The sequence below is a fragment of the Trachurus trachurus genome, assembly GCF_905171665.1.
Source record: "Trachurus trachurus genome assembly, chromosome: 1".
NCBI classification, from domain to species: Eukaryota; Metazoa; Chordata; class Actinopteri; order Carangiformes; family Carangidae; genus Trachurus; species Trachurus trachurus.
The window spans coordinates 6,491,525-6,513,410 of NC_139891.1; the positions used below are offsets into that span (position 1 = coordinate 6,491,525).

General features: G+C 41.0%; 1 protein-coding gene across 1 annotated transcript; it reads right to left on the reverse strand.

Moving 5' to 3' along the window:
• Positions 1-1,728: 1,728 nt before the first annotated feature.
• On the reverse strand, positions 1,729-5,940 carry LOC310986520 (prostaglandin E2 receptor EP1 subtype-like). The gene is made up of 3 exons (XM_083972456.1): positions 5,719-5,940; positions 3,516-4,423; positions 1,729-2,750 (listed from the first exon to the last, which is right to left on the reverse strand). The coding sequence occupies exons 2-3, from the start codon at positions 4,380-4,382 to the stop codon at positions 2,481-2,483; spliced, it is 1,137 nt and encodes a 378-aa protein (XP_083828582.1). The 5' UTR covers positions 4,383-4,423; positions 5,719-5,940; the 3' UTR covers positions 1,729-2,480.
• Between the last annotated feature and the right edge of the window lie 15,946 nt (positions 5,941-21,886).

A 21,886-nucleotide genomic window follows, 5' to 3' on the forward strand; every position in this document is an offset into this window, starting at 1 on the left:
CCATATCACTCTTTTCTTTTAGTCTACTTGTCAGCCCATAGGGCCCCATCGTGAACCCGGAAATGTTGAGTAGCCTACCCCAAAGTTTTATGTTAGAAATAGATAGTATGGGTCCCCAGAAACTGCCGGATGCTAACTTATATATATTGGGCAATTAGCATAACTGACATAATTAGCATACATTAGCATAATTTCCTATGGGCAATATTTCAACAAAATTGACTTGGCTGATCTGGGCAATATTGGAGTGGTTTTAGGGGTTATTGATGATGCTGAATCCATTTCTGACATTTTCAAAATTCAAAATGGCTGTCTAAACCGGAAGTGACCAGATTTTAACCGCCAGTGGGCCGATTTTGATGGATTTCAAAATCTGGTCACCGGTTTAGACGGCCATTTTGGATTTTGAAAATGTCAGAAATGGATTCAGCCTTATCAATAACCCCTAAAACCACTCCAATATTGCCCATATAGGAAATTATGCTAATTTATGCTAATTGTGCCAATTATGCTAATTGCCCAATATATATAAGTTAGCATCCGGCAGTTTCTGAATACTGGGGACCCATACTATCTGTTTTATAACATAAAACTTTGGGGTACTCAACATTTCCGGGTACTCATTGTTGGCAAGTAGACTATTTATAGATGTAGCAGTCTAAATATTCAGTTACAAGTGCAGATGCAGTCTCATGAGGCCTTGGTGCAGGCAAATGCAATTTATGTCTTATGGTTAATTCCATCAGACTCTTTACAGTATAGGCCTACATGCATGTTCTTCTGAATATTAATCTCTGTTGCATTTTTAGTTATCATCAACCACCAGTTTATACTTAAATGCACACACAAAGCTCATCCCTCATGAATATATCAACACCGAAATCCTTTCTTTTACAAATGTGGAATTGAACCTCAAGACATGAGTGAGTATCTCACATGATCATGATCATGATTCATTTTCCATCTCCCATTGCCAAATTATCTGAGTTTGAGCATTGTTGTCAGACAGTGTTAAATTCAGTTTATAATGTTTAGTTTAGTTTAGTGAATTTGATCATAAATCAAATAATACAAAATGATAAAACTGGATTAGATTGAATATTCTGTTACTTTGTTGTAACACTTGAAATTTAGCTCAGTTTTCTCCAGTCTCTGACATGTTTCTACATCTTGACTGGTGCACCTGCTGTGAGTATGAGGTCTCACAGCTGACAGTTCATGTCAGAGGTGAACAGACTGTCTGCAGACTCACAGACAGGGTTGTGTTGAGGCACCGATCTGGGGATGGTTAAAATCTGCTGTGTTGGAGGTTTCCACAAGTAGAATTATTTTTGGGAGAACAGGTTTGGAACAACTTTTGTAGAGCTGGATGAGCAATAAGGAGACAGGGGCATTGGTAAGAGATGTAAGAACTTTATATTCTCCTTGTGGCTGCGCTCCAGATATCGTGTTTTGATGGAAGAAACTTCCAGAGGGATTCATTTTGCTAAATTTACTAACCACACACACACACACACACACACACACACACACACACACACACACACACACACACACACACACACACACACACACACACACACACACACACACACACACACACACACACACACACACACACACACACACACACACACACAGTATACAGATTCTTAATAGGTGTAGTGGAAAAGACAATTAGTGAAAAATACATTTTTAAAATTCAGGGCTATATGTCACATTGTATTGTTTTATTTACATTCAAAGTTCTTTACATTTCCTCTGTAATAGAGGGTGCAGTTCAAGTATTACCTATAAAATCTTATATTATTTCACATAAAGCACTGTATAAACACATACAAAGCATATCAAAGCTTAAACATTCATAAACTCCACAGTATTGTAATATTAACAGTCCTTAATGAAATACATTCACAGAATACGTCACATCACAAAGACACTCAACATACCACTGGATTTAGCTCCCTCTGGTGCTTACAGCTCTATTTTAACCAACAAGAACATGTCACTGTGCCATTTACATTTCACTTTCAAAGCTGGTGGAGGTGAGGCTTAGAAATAAAATCAAATACTACTCCCTTTGCAGCATGCCTAGTATTATAATCAATATTATTATTCCTGCAGCCTACATCTTTGCCCTTTGCTGTTATGAATTTCGAAATGAGAGTATAATTATAACAATAGTTATAATTCTAAGGAATGTTCACTTATTATAAGTAAACGGTACAATGTCCGTAATATGTTGTGCAAAATCACAGCAATAGCTAGCTTCTATTTTCAGACAATGAACTCACTGGTAAACTTTGACGGAGTATGAAAGAGAGATTTTGGTTGAATCTGTTCTCAAAACTGGTCCACACAGTCACTATGTGGCACTCTCCATCGAAATGTCTTTGCATGAGCTCTTCATATACTATATCCTCAATAACCTGGTGACAAAGTGCATCCATAAACTATCCATGTCAGTCCTTCCCCCCAGCTCACACTTGGTTGACTTCCTTTTTCTCCGAACTCTGAAAAGAGGTGTGCTCCCAGCGGCCTATTATGTTACCCCTCTGGCCCACCTGGCACTTAACAATGAGGTAGATTTTGCGGAGGACCGTGCGGCGCAACAGTATGTAGACCCAGGGGTCGAGGATCTGGTTCCACGTGGCTAGCCTCACAAGCGTCACCATCAGGGTTTTATAGCTGGACAGGTTGTCCCCAATGGATCCTGTGTAGGAGCGGATCACGGACATCAGGCCAAAGATCTGAAGGCATGAAACACATACATGCATTTATTGTTATGGTTATTATAAGGTGACAGAGTGAAAACACTGCCTTTGGACTGTTTACTTAATTTTCAGAAAGTGATCTAGTTTGCTTCACAGTGCAAACAGGTGATCACCAGTGTTGTTTATCTTATCTTATGTTATCTTATCTTACCAAATATGATCTTACTAAATATCTTACCTTGAGGTCAATAAGTATTTTACTAATCCTGCCCAATCATGGGTGGGTGTGACTCCATCTGAACCTTACAAGCCATACATTATAACTGTAAAAGTATGGAGGGTGATACCACAAAGTGGACTAAAAGGCCCTCGATTAAACCAAATAAAAATATAGTAGAAGTGTGAACATAAAGAAATAATAGAGCTGTAATCTGTGATGTGTACTGAGATTGGTGAATATGCATGTTAAGCTTTATGGTAAAAAGGAAATGAAGATGGCCGTGGTGGATCGTGTGTTTTTGGAATCAATCCTACTGAGGCCAGAACGGACACTGATACTCAGGACTATCGATTTGCTCACCCATGTTTCAAGGAGCATGCAGCAGAACCTGTCATCATATTGAAGGTCATTACTTGAATGCTGGAAATGATATGCTGACAACAACAGGTGAAACCAAGGTAACACAGCAGTGATGGAGCTGCCATTGCCTTTGCAGTAGGGCTGACTTCTTATTCTCATGCAAACTGACAAGAGGATGACAGACCGTATGCTTCCCTGTCAATGCATTTCCCCAAACTCACCAGCAGAGGGCTCCAGCAGATGCACGAGGTGACCATGATGCCGACCAGCTGCACCACCATCTCTATGTCGTGGGACTTGGCGGAGTGATGGGAGCCCGGCTGCCTCCTGAGCCGAGCCAGCACCAGCGTCAGTCCGCTGATGGTGTTGCACACCAGCGCTACAGCTAGCGAGGCCAGGCCGAGTCCAGAGAACAGCACCATAAACGCCACGTCCACTCCCTCAGTGTCACCGAGCACATTGATGAAACACCACGTCCCTGGGACATGGTAGGTGTAAGAGCCCAGCTGGAAGCAGGGAAGGATGGCCACACTCAGAGCTGCCAACCAGATGACAGACAGGCAGATCTTTGTGCGGGTCTTGGTGACCAGAGAGGAGTGAAGCAGTGGTCTGGTGACGCCCAGGCAGCGCTCGGCAGCCATGGCGCAGCCCATGAAGAGCGGGCACAGGCCAAAGAACACCATGCTGCCACCCAGGAACTGGCACATGCCATCAGAGGAGTGGTAGTTCTCTGGGTGCACACCTCCTTGGAGGTAGAGTCGGAGAACCAAGGCCCCAGGTATCACATGTCCAATGAAGTCTGTGACCACGAGTGAAGTGGCAAAGAGAAGGAATGTGGCTTTGGAGCGCCGGCGCTGGAGGGAGTAGGCGTTTACCAGGATGAAAAGGGCCACGATGTTGGAGATGATGCCCAGCGTCATGAACAGTATGACCACGATGGCGCCGCTGGTGGTGGGCTGCACCGTGAAGTTTCCCTGCTGCAACAGCCCTTCAACAGCCACCTTGACCTCCACCTTCCCTGCGCTGTCATTAGTGAAACGGGGGAGGAGCGGGGAGGCTGAGGAGTTGTAGTGGCTCAAAGCTAACATCACTGATCTCTGAAGGGCTTGAAGTCCATCGTCAAGGGAGGCTGCAATAAAAAAAAGAAAAGGAGGCAGTTATGATTTGCAAAACACCAAATAACTGAAAAAAGTTTAATTTTGCTTATTTGTTGATATTAAAAGTCTGATTAATAACATTAAACATCAACATAGAGGTGAAAATTAAATGATCAGTTCCACACACATACAAGAGGACTTGCTAAGTGATCTAATAAACAAATAAAGGTTGTGAATCATATGCTGTGGCCTTTACAGTCACCAATCTCATCTGAACATTATGTGGGCGAGTTAGAACCCTCCATTTGTGAGTCTGTTTTGGAAGCTAATGGGAATCACACCTCACTCATAACATTTATGTTGGCGTTTGTTTTAATTATAAAATTTAATCTCTGTATCTTTTCCGATCAAGATCTGAGGCCTTTGAACCAAAAAGAGTTTATTAACTACAAATTATTTATAGATGCTAATCAAGTTGACAAGACAAATTAATCTCATAAATTCATATCTAAACCTCACCTGATGTGTTGCCTCGAGCATGATTTCAAAAGTAGTAGTAGTAGCTGTTATGAGGTAGAGCGTTTCATCACTCAGGTGTATTTTGGCTGAAGGTCAAACAGGTCATAAACAGGACAGATCCCCCAGCGAGACACTAACTACTAAAGCAGTTTACATTAAGAGCACACTGAACAATATGGTAGGCTACATTATTTTCATCATGACCCCATGATCGTATGGGACTTTTCTATAATAGAGAATAAACAAGCCTGTTTTTTTTTGTTGTGTAACTGGCAACTACTGTTTAGATTACAAGCATACATAAGTTTACCTAACTCAAAACTTTTTTATTTTATTATTTTGTTTTATTTTAGATTATCAGTAATAGCATCTAAAATAAATGTACCTTACTTTATGTAAGGTAAAGATGAAATTACTGAGGACGACTGCCTCTTTTACAATCTGTGTTTGTAATGTTTTTATTACTAGGACCATTCTTTCAAACGCGTGCAGATCACGAGCCTATTTAAATATCTGACTGAAAAAAAATTACTATATATATATATATATATATATATATATATATATATATATATATATATATATATATATATATATATATATATAGTTTTTTTTCAGACAAATATTTAAAATGAAAAAAAATATATATATCGTTTTTTTCAAAAACTATATAGTTTTTTTCAGTCAGATATTTAAATGGGCTCGTGATCTGCATGCGTTTGAAAGAATTTCATCTTTACCTTACTTAAAGTTAAGTAGGGTAAAGATGAAATGAAGAAGATTTTAAAAAAATAGCAAAATGACTCACCACGACATAGTTCTGATATCCTCCTTCTCAGACCGAAATGAACATCCGAAAGATATTTTTCCTTGTGAAATCTGGTTTGTTGAAATTGGATATATACCCTCAGCGGTCCATAGACGTGAGAAAAGATGTTTTCTGCTGAAGATCAGAAATCATGTTTCCCTTTGAAAAAGTCCTGTGCAGAGTAGGCTCCATGTCCGGCTGCTGCATGGCGGCTTGGAGGTTGTAAAGGATCCCTTCTGACACTACAACACACAAACACGTTTTTATAGCGCGTCTTTCAGTCTTGAGTGTGTGTGGGCGGCTCTGCTGCTGTGCGCCCCCTCACACAAGTTCACGTCTCATCCCCTGTTACTGCTGCTGCTGCTGCTGCTGTTACTGCTGCTGCGCTTTGTAGCGCTGCGCTGTTTACATTAACTCCTCGGTTAGTGAGCGCAGTGTAATGTCGTTACTCACCTCATGTGTGTCACCTACAGTTCTAAGAAATTAGCTCAAACAGTTCTGTTTTATCTTTTGGCAGCACATTGGAGACACCAAAGCTCCCTTGATTTACATTGCTGCAGATGTTTCAGCCATTACAGTGCTGTGTCACCACATCGTTTAGATTTACGCACTTGGTTTGAGTCTGTGACTTTCACTTGTCGTGGCCCCAGATTGTTCAGTTACCTACGCTCGAGGCCTGAATCATGTGAACAGATTCAGTTTCGCAGACCACATTAACTTTATTTTACTGTTAAATGCAATGTAACCCTGCGCTCAAAATAACCCCTGAGGTAGCCTATCAGTTGTCCAGGAGGATCCGGGGCTGTTGATGCTGTTAATCAGTCTGGTTTTCTATTTCAGTCCTCTGAATAAATAACCTCAGTGCAGGGAGGGTATGTCAGCTGGTAGTTGGAGTTAAATAAAAAGAGCAAATTAGGTGAAATTATCTAAAAATTAGTCTGTTTTGCAGTTGTGTTCTTGAAACTCCACATACCTATTAGTTCTGGAAACTTGCGGGGATAGTATGGAAAAGTCATATTCGCCCTCATGAAAGATCCAGATGTTCCTCCAAGACTGATGTTAGTCCTGAGGAGTTTTGCAGCTGCATCAAGGACAACATGTCAATTTTTCATCTTGCTGATTGACAGGCTGAGAGGGGAAAAACTAGGGAGAGGCATGATGTATGTCTGATTTTGGTTCTCTTGCTGCATACTGGGGACAGGTGGTCATGTTTGTTTTAATTTTACAATGAACTGGCAGCACAGCCGGCACATACTTGCACAAGTTGTGGTTTGGAATTAGGGGGAAAAAGCAACATTTCAGATGGGCTGTGGGTTCACTGGAAAGAGAGCGAAGGTAGGCACTGACACATAAATTGGTTTACAAAAAATTAGAGAGAGAGGCAGCTGAACAAAAGGCTCTATTGGCAACGGCGAGGTGAGTTTGTGAACAGAGGAAATTCAAGGAAAGAACAACATGCTGCGTTTGAGTAAGGAGTTTGGCCACTGCACAGTGAGAACAGCTTCAGTGCTCTACAGAAATCTGGGTCTTTGAGGGATCAACACCAGTTTCCCCTGAAAGATATTTCCTCATTTGCTGTTTAGATGATGATGGTGGAGAAAGCTGCTATAGCACGACGGACAAAATCTCCCATAGGTGTTCAGCTGGGTCACCAATGAACCCTATTTCACTTGTCACTTGAATATTTTCCTGCTGTTATGATGTAAGGTCACAATTACGTAATTCTAAACCTGTCACATGATTGGCTGTTACCAAGCAGTGCACCATGTCTCCACTCATCTCAAAATTGATTCTTTAATTTAGTTTCGAAGGTAACTACACTACATTCACATTCAAAGGTGCATCTTTTAGATTTCCAGGGAGGGATCCAGCTCACACTGAAGAAAACAAGCTCACAATTTACACATACATACAAAGGTTTCCCCGCCTGTGCAACACAATGCTGGAGTTTCAAACTTTGTGTTCGCAAAACTCACTGTTTTCAGGAAGTGCATTCTCTGAAGTAATGTGGACATGGGGAGGAAATGTAGCAACAGCTAGAGATGTGTTTTAAAATGAAAACAGAACAACAAAAAAATAGCCAAGTTCTCAACCTCATATCAGACAGGACAAAAGTATAGTGGACTGACAGACAGAAAGACTGACAGTTGGCCTCCTCAGATCCATGCTGTTCATTTAGCCTGTATTTTTCTGTTGACCTCTCATAGTAAAAACACATTTAGTAACAGTCGAACTCAAAAACAGATGACTATAAATTTATGCACACTCAGTCCTGACCAGACTGTTGTTGATTTCAAAGACCACAGAAGGGATTCGGGACTAGAGGTTAGATTGCTTTTATTTCATTAGCCTCATACATCTTATTAGCACATCAGAATAAACATGTTTCAGTGTCTGTTGCTCTTGGAGCAGAGAACCAATAATTCATGTCTGATCGCTTCCTTTCCTGGTGCCCATTTAGACTCTTTAAGTGCAACAATCAGGAGTCTGGCCGCCATGTGCGTTATTCCTCCAGGTCTGAAAGGAGACCCTGTTGCCCCCATTTTTCTCATCAATTGGTCCTGCAAATGCTGCCATTTGGCCTCTGCAGACCACTGGCTCTTCCAACACCAAGTCTAGGGTTTATGGGATTGAGGTTCGTTCTACACCCTTTTCCCTTTTACTGACCACAAAGTAAAAAAAAAAAAAACCTTACTCTTTGCATACCTGATCATCTTGAAAGTGCTCTGCGATCGAGGCGCTCTTCAGACTGGAAAAGTTTACAATGAGATCTCTATCTCTTCATGAAATGTAATATTTCAGAAAAAGCTTTCAAAAAGTTTTCTTGTTGCATGTGCACACAAGTATTCCATCTTGGCTTTGAGACTCCAAACTCCCCCCACCACAACTGTTCAACGGTTCCTCTCAACGGCCATTTCGCCAAAATCGTTCTGCAAGAGCACATGCCTGTATGTCAGGGAGATTGAGTATTTCTTACCATTTGAGTTGCTTTGAAGCAGACAGGAGCTCGGTTTGCCAGCGCTCGGCTCTCTAATCTCTGAAATGATTTTTTTTTTTTTTTCCTGCAAGGAAATTCAGGCCGAAGTCAGTAATTCTCATGACTACAGTGTGCCAGCTTCAATCAAGCTATGTGACATCATGTAAATGCATTCAGTGTGGCAAAGGTAACGACGAGGTCATGTATTTGTTCATTCCTCACTGACATTTTAAGGAGATGCTGGCTATTATGAGTGGAAAGCCACACGCTATCTGTCTGGGCGTCTCAGAAACTACTGGCCAAAAATGAAACAGTGGAATGTTTGCATGAGAATATTCAGCGGAGAGGAGAGGAGACAAACAAGCTGTCAGAGGCAGAAACAAGTTCAGATACTTTTCTCCCTGATGAAACACACACTCCTTGTGGTGCAAGTTGTTTAGAAACTGCTGTCTGTCTGTCTGGGTGGAACTAAGAGGTCATTTCTAATATTCAGTTACTGTTTTGCCTACTGTATGTCTCAAACTGTTAGGATGGGGTGAAGTGGTCATTGTGCCAAGCAAAAGAACACAATCATAATATGGTGAAATCCACAAATACTTGCAATTGTAATTCATTCTGGGCAACGCAAAATATGAAAAAGCACCCGTTAACCAGCATTCCTTTGGATACAGTACAGCATTATGATGAAGTATGTCCTGTGATACAGCACAGGTTTTGAGGAAACAATATGCCAGTGCATGTCAAAATACATGTCAGTCAAATAGTAAAGAGTAAAGGCAGGACTGATGGATGAATGCAGAGGGGTTAGTGCTATCTCCAATAAGCTTAAGAATATTAAAGGCGAGTAGTACTGGTTCCTGACTTTTTCCAACTCATGGCCCACTTGAAAAACTCAAAAATGTTGGCAGCCTGTCTCCGACCCTGTAACAATACACAGGCCAAATTATGCTTTCTCAGAGCCCTTTTTATTTTAATGATAAGGACAGAACATACAGGACTGAACTGAAAGCAGTGGCAACATGGAGGAAGCTCAAGTTTTATTTTTTATTGTAAAGGAGAGATGGCGTGTCCATTCTCCATGTACGTAATAACTGTATCTCCTTCTGATACTTCTCATTTCTAACCCAGTTAACAATTTTGATATAGTAAGTGCACAATCAGAGGTAGCAGACAAGTATATTAATGTTTAAAAAGTTCCTGTTGTTAGCTTATCACAGTGATAGGCCTCAGAACAAGAATAAAACAAACAAAATAAAACAAAATTAAAGAATGAGATAGAATTCACTATATAACATTAAAATCATTATCTTCATTTGTATTGCTCACAGGTTTGGGAATACTGGCATACAGGTTCACCAAAGGTACCTGTACCTTCAGAGAAACAAAAGCACGAAAACAAATAGGAAGATAGATAGATAGAACGATTTCCTCACTGTGTGTCAACATGTGCAGGTAAAAACTTACCGGAGCATTTGTGCAAACAGAACTAAAATGTTTAGACAGACGGGCTTCAGTGGGCTGATTCATTCACCTTCCCTCTCAACACAGAGTAGCACCCTGGTCTAACATGACATGAGAGAAATCAAAGGCTTTCATGAGATGTTACAAACGAACGTATACTGTAAGCTCAAGATCCTGGAGAACCGTGCACTTATTCTGGGATTGTGTTTTATTTAGACCTCACAGAATCTCATCCAGATCAAATATTTTCTCTTGAAGTGTTAAAGGGATAGTTCACCCAAAATTCAAATTTCAATCTACTCACCCTCATGTCGACTAAGAGCTGTGAGAATTTTCAGAGTCCTCCGTGCCTTCTCTGAGTTACGTAATTGTCCATATAATGGTTGTCAATGGATACCAACTTTCTTCGTCCAAAAAGACACACCAAAAAACATCCAAATACCTCCATACTGCTCGTCTGTAATGTCCCTCTTGTATTGAAGCCCCGAAATGAGAAACTGTTCCGAAAAAAATTAAATAAGTCTATATTTTAAGCTTTTTTGTAGCGGAAGCTCCCAGTGTCTCGGTTCACTGCTCTTCCTGTGTCAGTGCAAATCTCGCATGATTTGCACTGACCGGCAGAACAATTTCTCGTGTCGGGGCTTCAATACAAGAGGGACATTACAGACGAGCAGCATGGAGGTATTTGGATGTTTTTTGGTGTGTCTTTTTGGACGAAGAAAGTTGGTATCCATTGACAACCCCCCCCTCCCGTAACTCAGAGAAGGCACGGAGGACTCTGAAAATTCTCCCAGCCCTTAGTCGACATGAGGGTGAGTAGATAATGAGAAATTTGAATTTTGGGTGAACTATCCCTTTAAGAAACCTGCTGTCCATATTTGGCTTGGGTTTGTTATGCTTTGTCCAAAGAAATAATTCTATGTCAATATATATATATATACAGTATATATATATATATATATATATATATATATATATATATATATATATATATATATATATATATATATATATATATATATATATATATATATATATATATATACTGTATATATTTTATTCAACCTCTCCAGAGATCCATGATTATACTTATCCTGTGAAATATATTGTTACAGAGTCTCATGAAAGCACCACAAGAGCCTCAGTGTTAGAACAAGAGCGTATTATGTCCAACATCTGTCAACCTCCTGAAACCGATCTGCCGAATTCACACACACCTGCTGTGTAAATCAAGCAGGACATGAATGTATCTCTTGGGTCTTTGTCTTAAAGAATGTCTTTCTGGAGTGACTGCATAAAAATGTGTACATCAAAGCAGCAAAGCCCTAGCCTGATGCATCAGCCGCTTATTTCATTACATTTCATGTAGCGTCTGAACACGAGCCATAGGGATTCGTTTGCTTCCGGGAGGCGGTTGCTTACATTTGCTTCAACTAATCGCTGCTGCTTGGTGGTCACGTGTGCTATACACCGGTTAAGCTCATAGGTTAATCTTGAGCGCTTGAGTTCAACGTCATCGCCTTCACTTACCCGTCTGTTCGCTGATTGGTCCGTCCGCTCTGGCGGACGGAGCAAACCGAAACGCATTGCTAGTTTCCTGACTACATGGTTGAGGCAAATGAAATTTGCTGGAACCAGTAGGCGGCGCTAGCCTGGCTAGCAAAGCCCAGCCCTGACACAAACACCCACCAGTCTGACATTTTTGGTTTTGTGTCAAATGACTTGTCCACAAGTGGATGTATTACCGTAGAATCTGCTGCAGACACTCATGTTCTCTTCACTGTGTCAGAGATGTAAACGCCACACTGCCGGATACAGTGTCTACTGATTGCTTCCAGCAACAGCACAGCAGCAGATAATACTGTATGTAAATCAGGCAAAACCTCACATGGCTCCTGAAGCTAAAATGTTGGCTTAATTCTTCACAACAAAAGAAAACGGTTCTGTGGGACAACCTTCTTTATTACAAATCTGTCACCATGTTGGCTCCCCTGAAGTGCCTGCCTACGTCATGTCCTTGAAAGCTCTCAGCCAGCCAGTGCACTGTGAACAGTAATGATCCCAGTAGACTCTGGGGGGACCCAGACAAAACAACCCATCGAAGAATGCAACAATTCACAGATGTTCCCTCTTCCCCCACTTATGAGAGGTCTGAAGTAACAACAGTGCACACTAGAGTCTATATGGGAGGTTCTAGATGTCACTGCAAAATGTACCAATATGAGGGGCCATCAGAAGCCCCTTTTCCCCAATGAGAACCCCAAACATTTCCCTGGTTTACCTCCCCTGACATTCCCTCTATTTTCATTGTTTCACCTCACTGAAGGTTTGACACCGTAGACAAGAGGGCAAGAGGACAAGAGGACAATGACTTCTGTGGGTTTAAGTGTCTGTGTTGAGTGCTGATAACTTGATGATGTCTGTCTATCTCTGAAGAAAGAAGGTTTCTGACTGAGCAGTCTGTCACAGACACAGGATATTGGCAAAGCCAACAACGTGCGCCTGTGAGATTTATGACCCGTGTCAGGATTTAATTGTTGAGGTTTAGAGAGTTGGAGGTAGAGCAGACAGAAGAAGGCAAAGAGCAAGATAGCTCCAGTCAGGAGAGTGAAACAACTAAGTGTCATTATATGCAAATAGGCTAGTAGGCTACCAAGAAAGAAAGGCGGGAAACATTACTGTAACTGGGACATGAGCCTGGCTATTACTGTTATCCAACCTCACACATGCTGAGTCCTTACCTGGCATTTGCCATGTAAAGGTACTTTACTGCTTTCCTATGATTTATTTTCCCTTCTCCATTCACTTTTTCTGTCACAATCCATCTCCTAAAATGTCCTCAAACACCACTTCTCCCGACAGTGACTCAATTTGCAATAAATTAGGAAAGTATTAAGCTGCAGGTTTTCTACTTTTCAAACTCAAAGTAAAGCACATTTGGATGCTAAAACATCAGTCTTTAGAAATTCTTGGTTGATGACATGCCATAACAGTCTGAGTTTTCTGTGCTCTAGTTTTTATTCTCTAAGATCAGAACCATGACCTTTTCTAAAAATACGAAAAAGCAAAGTAATGTAGTTCATTTTAAAGTTAAACTGAAATCCAATGTCATGATGTAATTCCAGAGCCTCAAAAATGCAGATGGCAAGAAATGCATCCAGGACAGGATCGCCTTTTTTCAAGACGTGAAATTCTCGAAGCCCCTTTCCTGTTGTCTTTACAAATAGTAAAACTGCAACATATCTGTGGCTTTTTTTGTCATAAATCTGATTTCACAGTGAAAACCAACGAATGGTTTCCATATCAATGTTAAATGGTCTGAATCAGATCAAATTCTCCCTCATCTGCCTTGGCCAAACTAAACCTGCGTTGAGTCAATATCTGTATGAATCTATATGGAGACTCCGGCTGTAGCCAGCTGTGTTGGCTGATGTGCTTTGCTTATCCTGGACAAAGAGGGAGAATTTTAATACAAAATTGGCACGCAGTGACAAACACAAATCCTGAGGCATTAGGACATACATTTTTTTGCACTACTTCATGAATATGATTTTCAAATTCCTGCATTTTAATCAGAAAAGAAAAGCCTGCTTCCAATGCAGCAACATGTCTAATCAGTGCAGAGGTGAAATAGGCGAAGGGACTGAGCTAATCTGGTTGAACTGTGAGATCCACCACAACAGCGCCCACCCTCACACCACATGGATCTTGATCAGTCGCTTTGCTGATGTCTGCGGTAATACAAGTGAAGGGTTTGCCTCTGTGCAGTGATTAATGATAAGTCCTGTCAGTGGGAATAAAAGAGGAGGAGTGGTAATTAAAATGGGTCTGCAGCAGGAGCAAGATTTAAGAACCACTGCCTGCTATTTAAGTCAGCAGGAATGTTATTAATAGGAGCTCCCAACTACCTATCATCCCACCCACACACAAACACACAATTACTGTGTCACAGGTTCAATCAGCCTCATGCATTGACCTTTTGTTTTCTACAACCTGGAGCACACAATTTCCATTTAAAAACAATGTATTTGTTCATTTTGCACAAATCTCATGGCTATTGTAAGATTTAGATGCTGGTATTGTGCACACAGTATGTTTCTCTAAGTGTTTTATACGTTTATTGTCATTGTCATTTCCACAACAACGAAATTGAAAGTGCATCTCCTGCAGTGCAAAAATTCATAAAAACATTTTTTTTTTTTTTTTACATAAAACACACATTAACCACTCATCATTACTCAGCATTAAGTGCAATCAGTGCTTTGGGGTAAAAACTGTTCTTTAATCTGTTTGTGGCTTTAATTGTCCTGTATCTCCTGCCAGAGGGGAGTAGCTCAAACAGACAGTGACCAGGATGTGTTGTGTCTTTGAGGATTTTTTTTTGCTTTTGTGAGACAGCGGGCGCTATAAAGTTCATTCAAAGTGGGGAGAGTGCAGCCGACGATCTTTTGGGCAGTGGTTATGGCCCGCTAAAGCGCCACCTTCTCTGCTACTGTGCAGCTGGCATACCACACAAACGGACAGTATAGCAGAAGTAAGCGATCCGGTTGTTTTGGCTAACTTCTTGTCAGCAGATGGAGTTAGCAGTCCCCGCCCTCGTCCCTACATCACCACATTCACGCGCATCCCTTGGCTGCACACACAGAGAGGACCGCCCCTTTATGCCGTTCTCTCTCCTCATTGGATAAAGGTTGTAGGATACAAGAAAAGTTTTCTCCTCGGCTTACAGCAGAGCAGAGTGACTGACAGACCCGTGTTTCAGACCAAACACTCTATATAAGTGATTGCTGTTGGAAGATATAACTATTTAAGACTTATAACAAACATTCCGCTTACTTCTGCTTTAACAAACTTTCAATGCAGCAGTGGTGGAAGGCCAGCAGTAGCTTCTGGGAGAGGCAGTTCTTCCTGAGGAGTCTCAGGAAGTAGAGTCTCTGCTGTGACCTCCTCACCAGTTCTGTGGTCAGGTTTGTGACCTGAACCCCCAGGAACTTGAATGTTGTTGCCCTCTCCACACAGACCCCATTTATGTAGAGTGGATGAATGCCCGTTTTACTGGTGGTGTTGAGGACCAGATTGTTGTCCCTGCACCACACACACAGCCGCTCCACCTCATCCCTGTAGGCCGACTCATCTCCCCCAGAGATGAGTCCGACCACGGTTGTGTCGTCTGCAAACTTTACGATGGTATTGCTGGGGTGGGCAGGGACACAGGGTGTAGAGTAGGGGGCTCAGCACACAGCCCTGTGGGGAGCCAGCGCTGAGACTGAGAGCTGTTGAAATGTGGGGGCCTACTCTGACCCTCTGGGATCGACCTGACAGGAAGTCCAGGATCCAGGAGCAGATGGATGTTGAAAGACCCAGATCTGTAAGCTTGGACACCAGTCTATGGGGGAGGATGGTGTTAAAATAAAGAGTAATCCACCAAGAGCTCCAGATGGGACAATGCAGCATGGAGAGCTGCAGCAATAGCATCATCCTCCATGGATCTATTTGCTCTGCATGTTGTGTGTCCAGGGCTGGTAGCAGGCTGGCAATAATGTGCCTCCGCACCAGTTTCTCAAAGCACTTTGTAACAATTGGTGTGAGTGCTACTGGCCGGTAGTCATTCAGACTCTTTATGGTGGGCTTTAATGTTTTGTACATGTGTTTACAGGACTCTTGGCTACATATTTACCAGATGCTAAGATAAATATCTACATCTGGATGATTAGAAATTGTAAGGGTAAAAATCATTAATCCCTTTTTCTTTTTATTTAGACCATGACTGATACTGTATGTAGAGATGTTGTAAAGTACATGAGGTGTGGAGAAGAAGGCTACAACTGCAGATGACAAGTTAATCCATCTTCATTCAGCAGTTTCTTTTATCAAGAGTGATCAAAACATGCAATATTTAAAATGGCTTTATTTACTTAGTACCATTAGCCTATTTGGTGTTTGTAAAGACAAGACTGATAAGATTTAGACAAGAACCTGAGAACCATCCTCACATGATAAACCTACCAACGGCTTTAGAGCTCACAAATGAACAAGCTGTATGTCATTTATTTAATCCACACAAATACTAAGGTGTATTTTGGTGTTTATGCTGGAACCTTGGTTTGTGGCTTCAGACTCACGCAACACAGACATATTGACATTCTCAACCTACTCTCAGGCAAGGAAGTCAAACAATTCCTCTTTAAATGGCAGGTTGTTTTTCAGAGGCAATTTGCTGAGTGAAATCTATTGGTAACAGGCAGGCTTAAATAATCAAAACAACTGGCAAGAAAAGCTTAAAATACTTAACGTGATATTTAATGAAGATAAACAGAGTCTAGCTTGAAACGATGAAACCATTAGCTGACCCACAGAGCCTTAAATGAGCTGTGCCAGAAAATGAAACAGGGACCGTCATTCTCAGGTCTTCTCCTTTTTCTCTGTTTCTGACTCATGCCACCCAAGAAAGTGATAAACTCCCACAAACCCTATAATGAATGCTGGATGGCATCAGATGATGCAGAAAGTTTCTCTGGTTTTCTGCCATGTCTTGCTAAAATCCAGCTCATGTTCTCTCACACATCATAACTTTCCTCTGACAGAACCACAAACTGGAAAATAAGTGACCAGAGAAATACAGAAATATTTTTGGCAGGTTTTTTAAAAAAAAAGTTCTTCTTGTATCTAAATATAAATTCAGCTGTCAGTCTTCTGTGTGTTGGCCATGATTTTGTTTGATATTGTGGAGGAAATTCACATCAAAAGCTGTCTGCTAAAGCTGGTGGAGAGCAGCAGCAATGTTGCATACTGGTTCATAGCAAGCATACGCTTACCCAAAGTACCACACTCACAATTATGTATAAATTTAAACCTTCACAAAACGTAAAGGGATAGTTCAACATTTTTGTTGTCAAATTGGCCCATTGCCATAATCCCTATAGTCTTAGCAGTAGGTTCATTACCTTTAATTGTCAGTGCAAGCTATTTTTAGAACGGCGGAACAGAGCTGTGAGCTGTTCAGACGCTACGGAGGCTCATGGGTTTTCTTGGTTTCCCTCATCAAACTCATCAAATACACAATCCAACAACTCCACAACGCTCTGGTGGACAAGTTGTGACCTGCACATTCACCACGCTATGAGATAATAACAGAACGTTACCAGACAGAGTTGTTTTAGAGGTAAATTCATGCAAAACCGCTTCCTTTCAGGAGCAGTTTTTCAGCAAGCAGTCTCTGCATTTGCCTCGAAAACAACTGTTGAACTATCCCTTTAAGCAAGTGACTTGAAGATCAAACCATTTTTGTACTGGTCTGTAAACGTGATAAATTTCGCTGTATCATTTCTCCATGAGAGTGAGGGGATGGATTCACAGCAGCATTAAGTGGCCATTTGGACAGTTGCAGCTATTACCACTGTTGCAGCTTGATTATAACCTGCACAGACTGTCATGTACACATAGACACAAGTTAGACAGATTTTAAAGCCACCACAGACTCATACAGTAGATCAAATTGAATGCTTTGCACAAAAGTTTACAATGCCAAACAACTCTGGTTTGGGTGGGATTTTGAAGCCATCTATCTTTGCACTCCACTCTTTCCCCTTTCTTCCATTTTGTTTGTGTTTCATCATCAGAGTCACAATCAATGATGAAATGTCATTGGCAGAAAGCTGTGACTTGAGGCTTGAAATCCGTGGGATGCATCTGGACTCAAGTATTAACACTCATCACATAGCAAATGCTCCTTTCCCACAAATAAAGTACATAACTGAAAGTCAGATTTTTAAAAGTGTCATTCATATTCAGTAATAAAAGCTTCAGATGGACTAGCCTGATGGGGAGAAGCTTTATGTTAGATATTGGACACTTGCCTCAGTTACTTCCCCTGCATTTGTCTTCAGCTTGGACACTGAAGCAGGGATGACTGTACAGTACCGTATGACAGATTTAGCGCAGGCTGCACACAGCAGTGACGTTACAGAGGGACAGATAACTCACACTCACCCGACCTTGAAGCTTCTGCTGCCTTCATGACTCTGAGCTTGCAGTTCTCTCCAAGGTACGGACTGTACTGTGGTGACACAGCTGAAGCAATGTGCCAGCTCACTGATTTTAGTAATACTGCTGATAGTAATTACACAGTGTTTACCTTCAGTCTGACTCTCTCCACTTGACTCACAGAAGGATATTTATCTTTTGCATGTCCCCGTAATTTGCCAGAGCTCAAACCTTGTAACTCTTGTAAATGTCCAAATGTTTCCCCTTCTGCAATAACTTTTAATCTTCTGTCATGCAAAACTGAAATAGAAATATTTTATGAATGACACAGTATGACTGCATTTTTAATAAATAATATGTATTAAAAATTAATAATTTTGCAATTTTGCAAATTTTTGCACTGCTAAGCTGAGACCCCCTGTAACTCAGAGAAGCCACGGAGGACTCTGAAACTTCTCCCAGCCCTTAGTCGACATGAGGGTGAGTAGATAATGAGTGCAATTTCAATTTTGGGTGAACTATCCCTTTAAACTCTCGCCCTTTGTGTCCTTTGTGTGTGTAAGGATTCAAGACATGGCTCACCTGTCCACATCATGCCTTCATTTAAAACTGTCACAAGTTCGAAGAAAAAGTGAGCACACTCAATATTGATTTCAAAACTACAGGTGCATAGCAAATTTAATTTAAAACTGTGACACGAAGTATAGCTGTCAGTCTGATGTCTCAATAATTTACAGTATTTATCATCAACAAGTGAGTTCACAGTTCACAGGCCCGTTAATGTGCTACTTTTACTCACTATGGAGGATACAAAGCTCTGTGTCTGTGCCCTCTCTGCTGCTGAGGCCTGTTAACTATTAAGTTAACCTATTATATCTTAAAGCAGATATCAGTGGAATGTTTTTGTTAATATAAGTCCTAAATAGTCCTATTTTCCGTCAGCAATCACTTACATGAAGTATTTCAGCCTAAACACGAGTCTCTCCGTCACTCTGCTCTGCTGTAACCCGAGGAGAAAATTTTCCTTGTGGGATACAAGTGTTATCCAATGAGGAGAGAGAACGGCATGAAGGGCTGTGTGTGCAGCCAAGGGATGCGCGTGAATGTGGTGACGTAGCACGAGGACCAATTGATGCCTGACAAGGGCGGGGGCTGCTAACTCATGGTGCGTTCAAAGAAACTCGTACTTTGTGTTTTTCCTTCCTGTGAAGTCATACCAGTTCGATCTGGTACGAGTTCACGGGTCAGAAGTTACGAGTGGCCGTTATAGGGAACTTTCACAGACAACAGGATGGTAAAAACACGAGCTACGGGTTACCTGGAACGCTACCAAGTCGTAGTTGTGACTTGAAGCTGTAACTTACGGTTTCAAAAGCCTGCCTTGAACGCAGCATTAGCCGAAACGGCCGTGAAGCTGATATCTGCTTTAATATCAGGATAGCGGGAAATTGTCTGAAAAATTTGACTTTTGATTTGATAGGAGCTATTTATAAGAGATAGAGACCTGTTTTCAACTATCCAAAAACTAGTTACTGTAAAAGTGTGCTGCTGCACCTTCCAAATTTAGCACAACAAACACATTTCTTCTGAGGTTCCAATGATCTGTGATGCATCTGGTGCAACAATCATCACATGTTAATCATCATCAGCATAGACGAGAGAGAAATTAGACTATTTTAAACCAGTTTAGTGTTGTACCCTGATATATTAAAAGGCTGTCACGATCCAGTGTTAAAGGCAGCACCAGGAGAGCACAGTTGGTTTGATGCAACTCACACATCAGATACATCATTTTTAAAGTTTTTAATGCACTTCTCAGCACAGTTCATTTTCTCCCAACACACAGATACAGATAATTTTGGGGTTAAATAAATAAGGCCGTCTTTGGGCACCCCTAAGCTCAGGCTGCATAATAGTTGGAGCTGAGCCATTGTCAAAGAGTTGCTCTGTAAGTCATCAGGACAGCTCTGCTACTCTGCTGTGATTCATTCATGCAGTTCCCTCTAGAGTAGACCCCAGGGTTTAATAATTTGGATCCAAGGACATGATGTATTAATTATTTAGTGGTTTAATAACCTTGATATGCTGGGAATAATGATAAAAAAACATTTATGTTGGCATGACTTAAAAAGTAGCAAATCAAACCCATCTGCAGTGTGAAGACACTTTTCATCGTCGTATAGACACTGAATCAACACCACAGACTGAGAACTGCTCTTTAACTCACAATCACTTCTCTTCTCATCATTATTTTAACAGTGATATTTTGGTTCAGTCTCACAAACAGCCTGGACGAGATACAAGAATGACCAGTCAGTAGCTTTTCATGGACCTGTTGAGGCTTTGAACAGGATCAAAGGCTCATCACTGGGCCACGTCCCGACAGCAACAACGCAGGCCAGGCTCAAACTGATGCGATGGCCTCTTGGGTTCAGGGTTTAAAATACAATGGAACAGGAATAACGTGGTCTGAGGTGTGGTTTGAGGAACACAGCTGCTCTTTGACAAAGAATTTAGCATTTCTTGCCATCCACCACACCATGTCTGCAGAAAAGAATACTGCACCATCAACACAATATTTATGAAGGGATTTTAGCAGCCAACTGGTCAGACTTCATGATGTAAACAGTGTGTGGATACGATGAGATGTAGCACTTATTTAGCTGGAATTAGACCTATAGGCCTCATTAAGGCTGCCAACTCAAAATACCAATATACAATTCATTACTTGTACATAATCCTGTTTTATGGTCCTTCGGTCTTTACAAAAAACTGAAAGGCCAATGACGGTTAGGACCTCCTTCATTTTAAACTAAAATGTGTTCATAAATAGTAAGCTCCAATATACAAACACATACTGCTGGTGCTGTTTAACACATCTTTCATTGGTATCCAACTGCTTTTAGCTCTGATTACTGGAAATGTCAAAATATATGATTCACCTTATTTTCATAATCTAGCTACTCAGTGATCCCAGCATCAGATCCCGCTCCTCACATTTTTCATGTTTTTAATTAGTTTGACAAACATTTGTTTAAATTCGCACGTCTTTGATCTTTGCTTAAACTCAAATACGTTCCTTTGTTTGATGGAGAGACGATGTTATCACTTTGCTGATGTGTAGCCTATAATGTTCATGTTGGCCTGAAGCAACTTTCGCCATACTACGGCTGAACCTAGACGGGAAAAGGCAAGGCATGGAAATGCAGATTTATTTCTATGGTAGGCTACATTAGAGCTTCAGAGAAATAAACAGCACAAATACAAGTAAAAAGCATAAAAAGACTTAAGCTGTAAACAGGGAGGATGAGTTTGAGAGATGTTGTGTGAGAAGGTCCCCTGTTACCCGGCCTCACCTCAAATAATTCATCTTTAAAACAATAAACACAGCAGAAAAAGCATGGATGTTGTCACCCTGATTGATAGAGCACATGTATTTATGTGAAAGATGATTTACTGTGCATATATTATATGGAACACATCCTTGAAACATAAGAATAAATGAGAATGTCTGTGGTGTCTACAGCTGTCTGTGTACATGGGTTTGCCAAGCTGATAAATTCACTTACAATTTACTTGTTAACTTTATGATAACATGAGGCTTTCTGTTTCCAGTTGCAGCTTCCACAGAGGATGCCAATTTGTCTTAAACTATGGAAAATAAAACAACAGGAATATGCTTACATTTTTCACAAAGCCTGATGAAGAGATGGGGATTTACAGAAGTTAGCAGAACATTAGCTGGTT

What these genes read in the sequence shown, in the direction of transcription:
- LOC310986520 (XM_083972456.1), bottom strand. Translation starts at nt 4,382, where the DNA reads ATGTTAGCTTTGAGCCACTACAACTCCTCAGCCTCCCCGCTCCTCCCC. An exon ending in TCTGCTGGAGCCCTCTGCTG is followed by an intron (nt 2,751 to 3,515) that starts GTGAGTTTGGGG and finishes TCATGCCTTCAG; the next exon opens with ATCTTTGGCCTGATGTCCGT.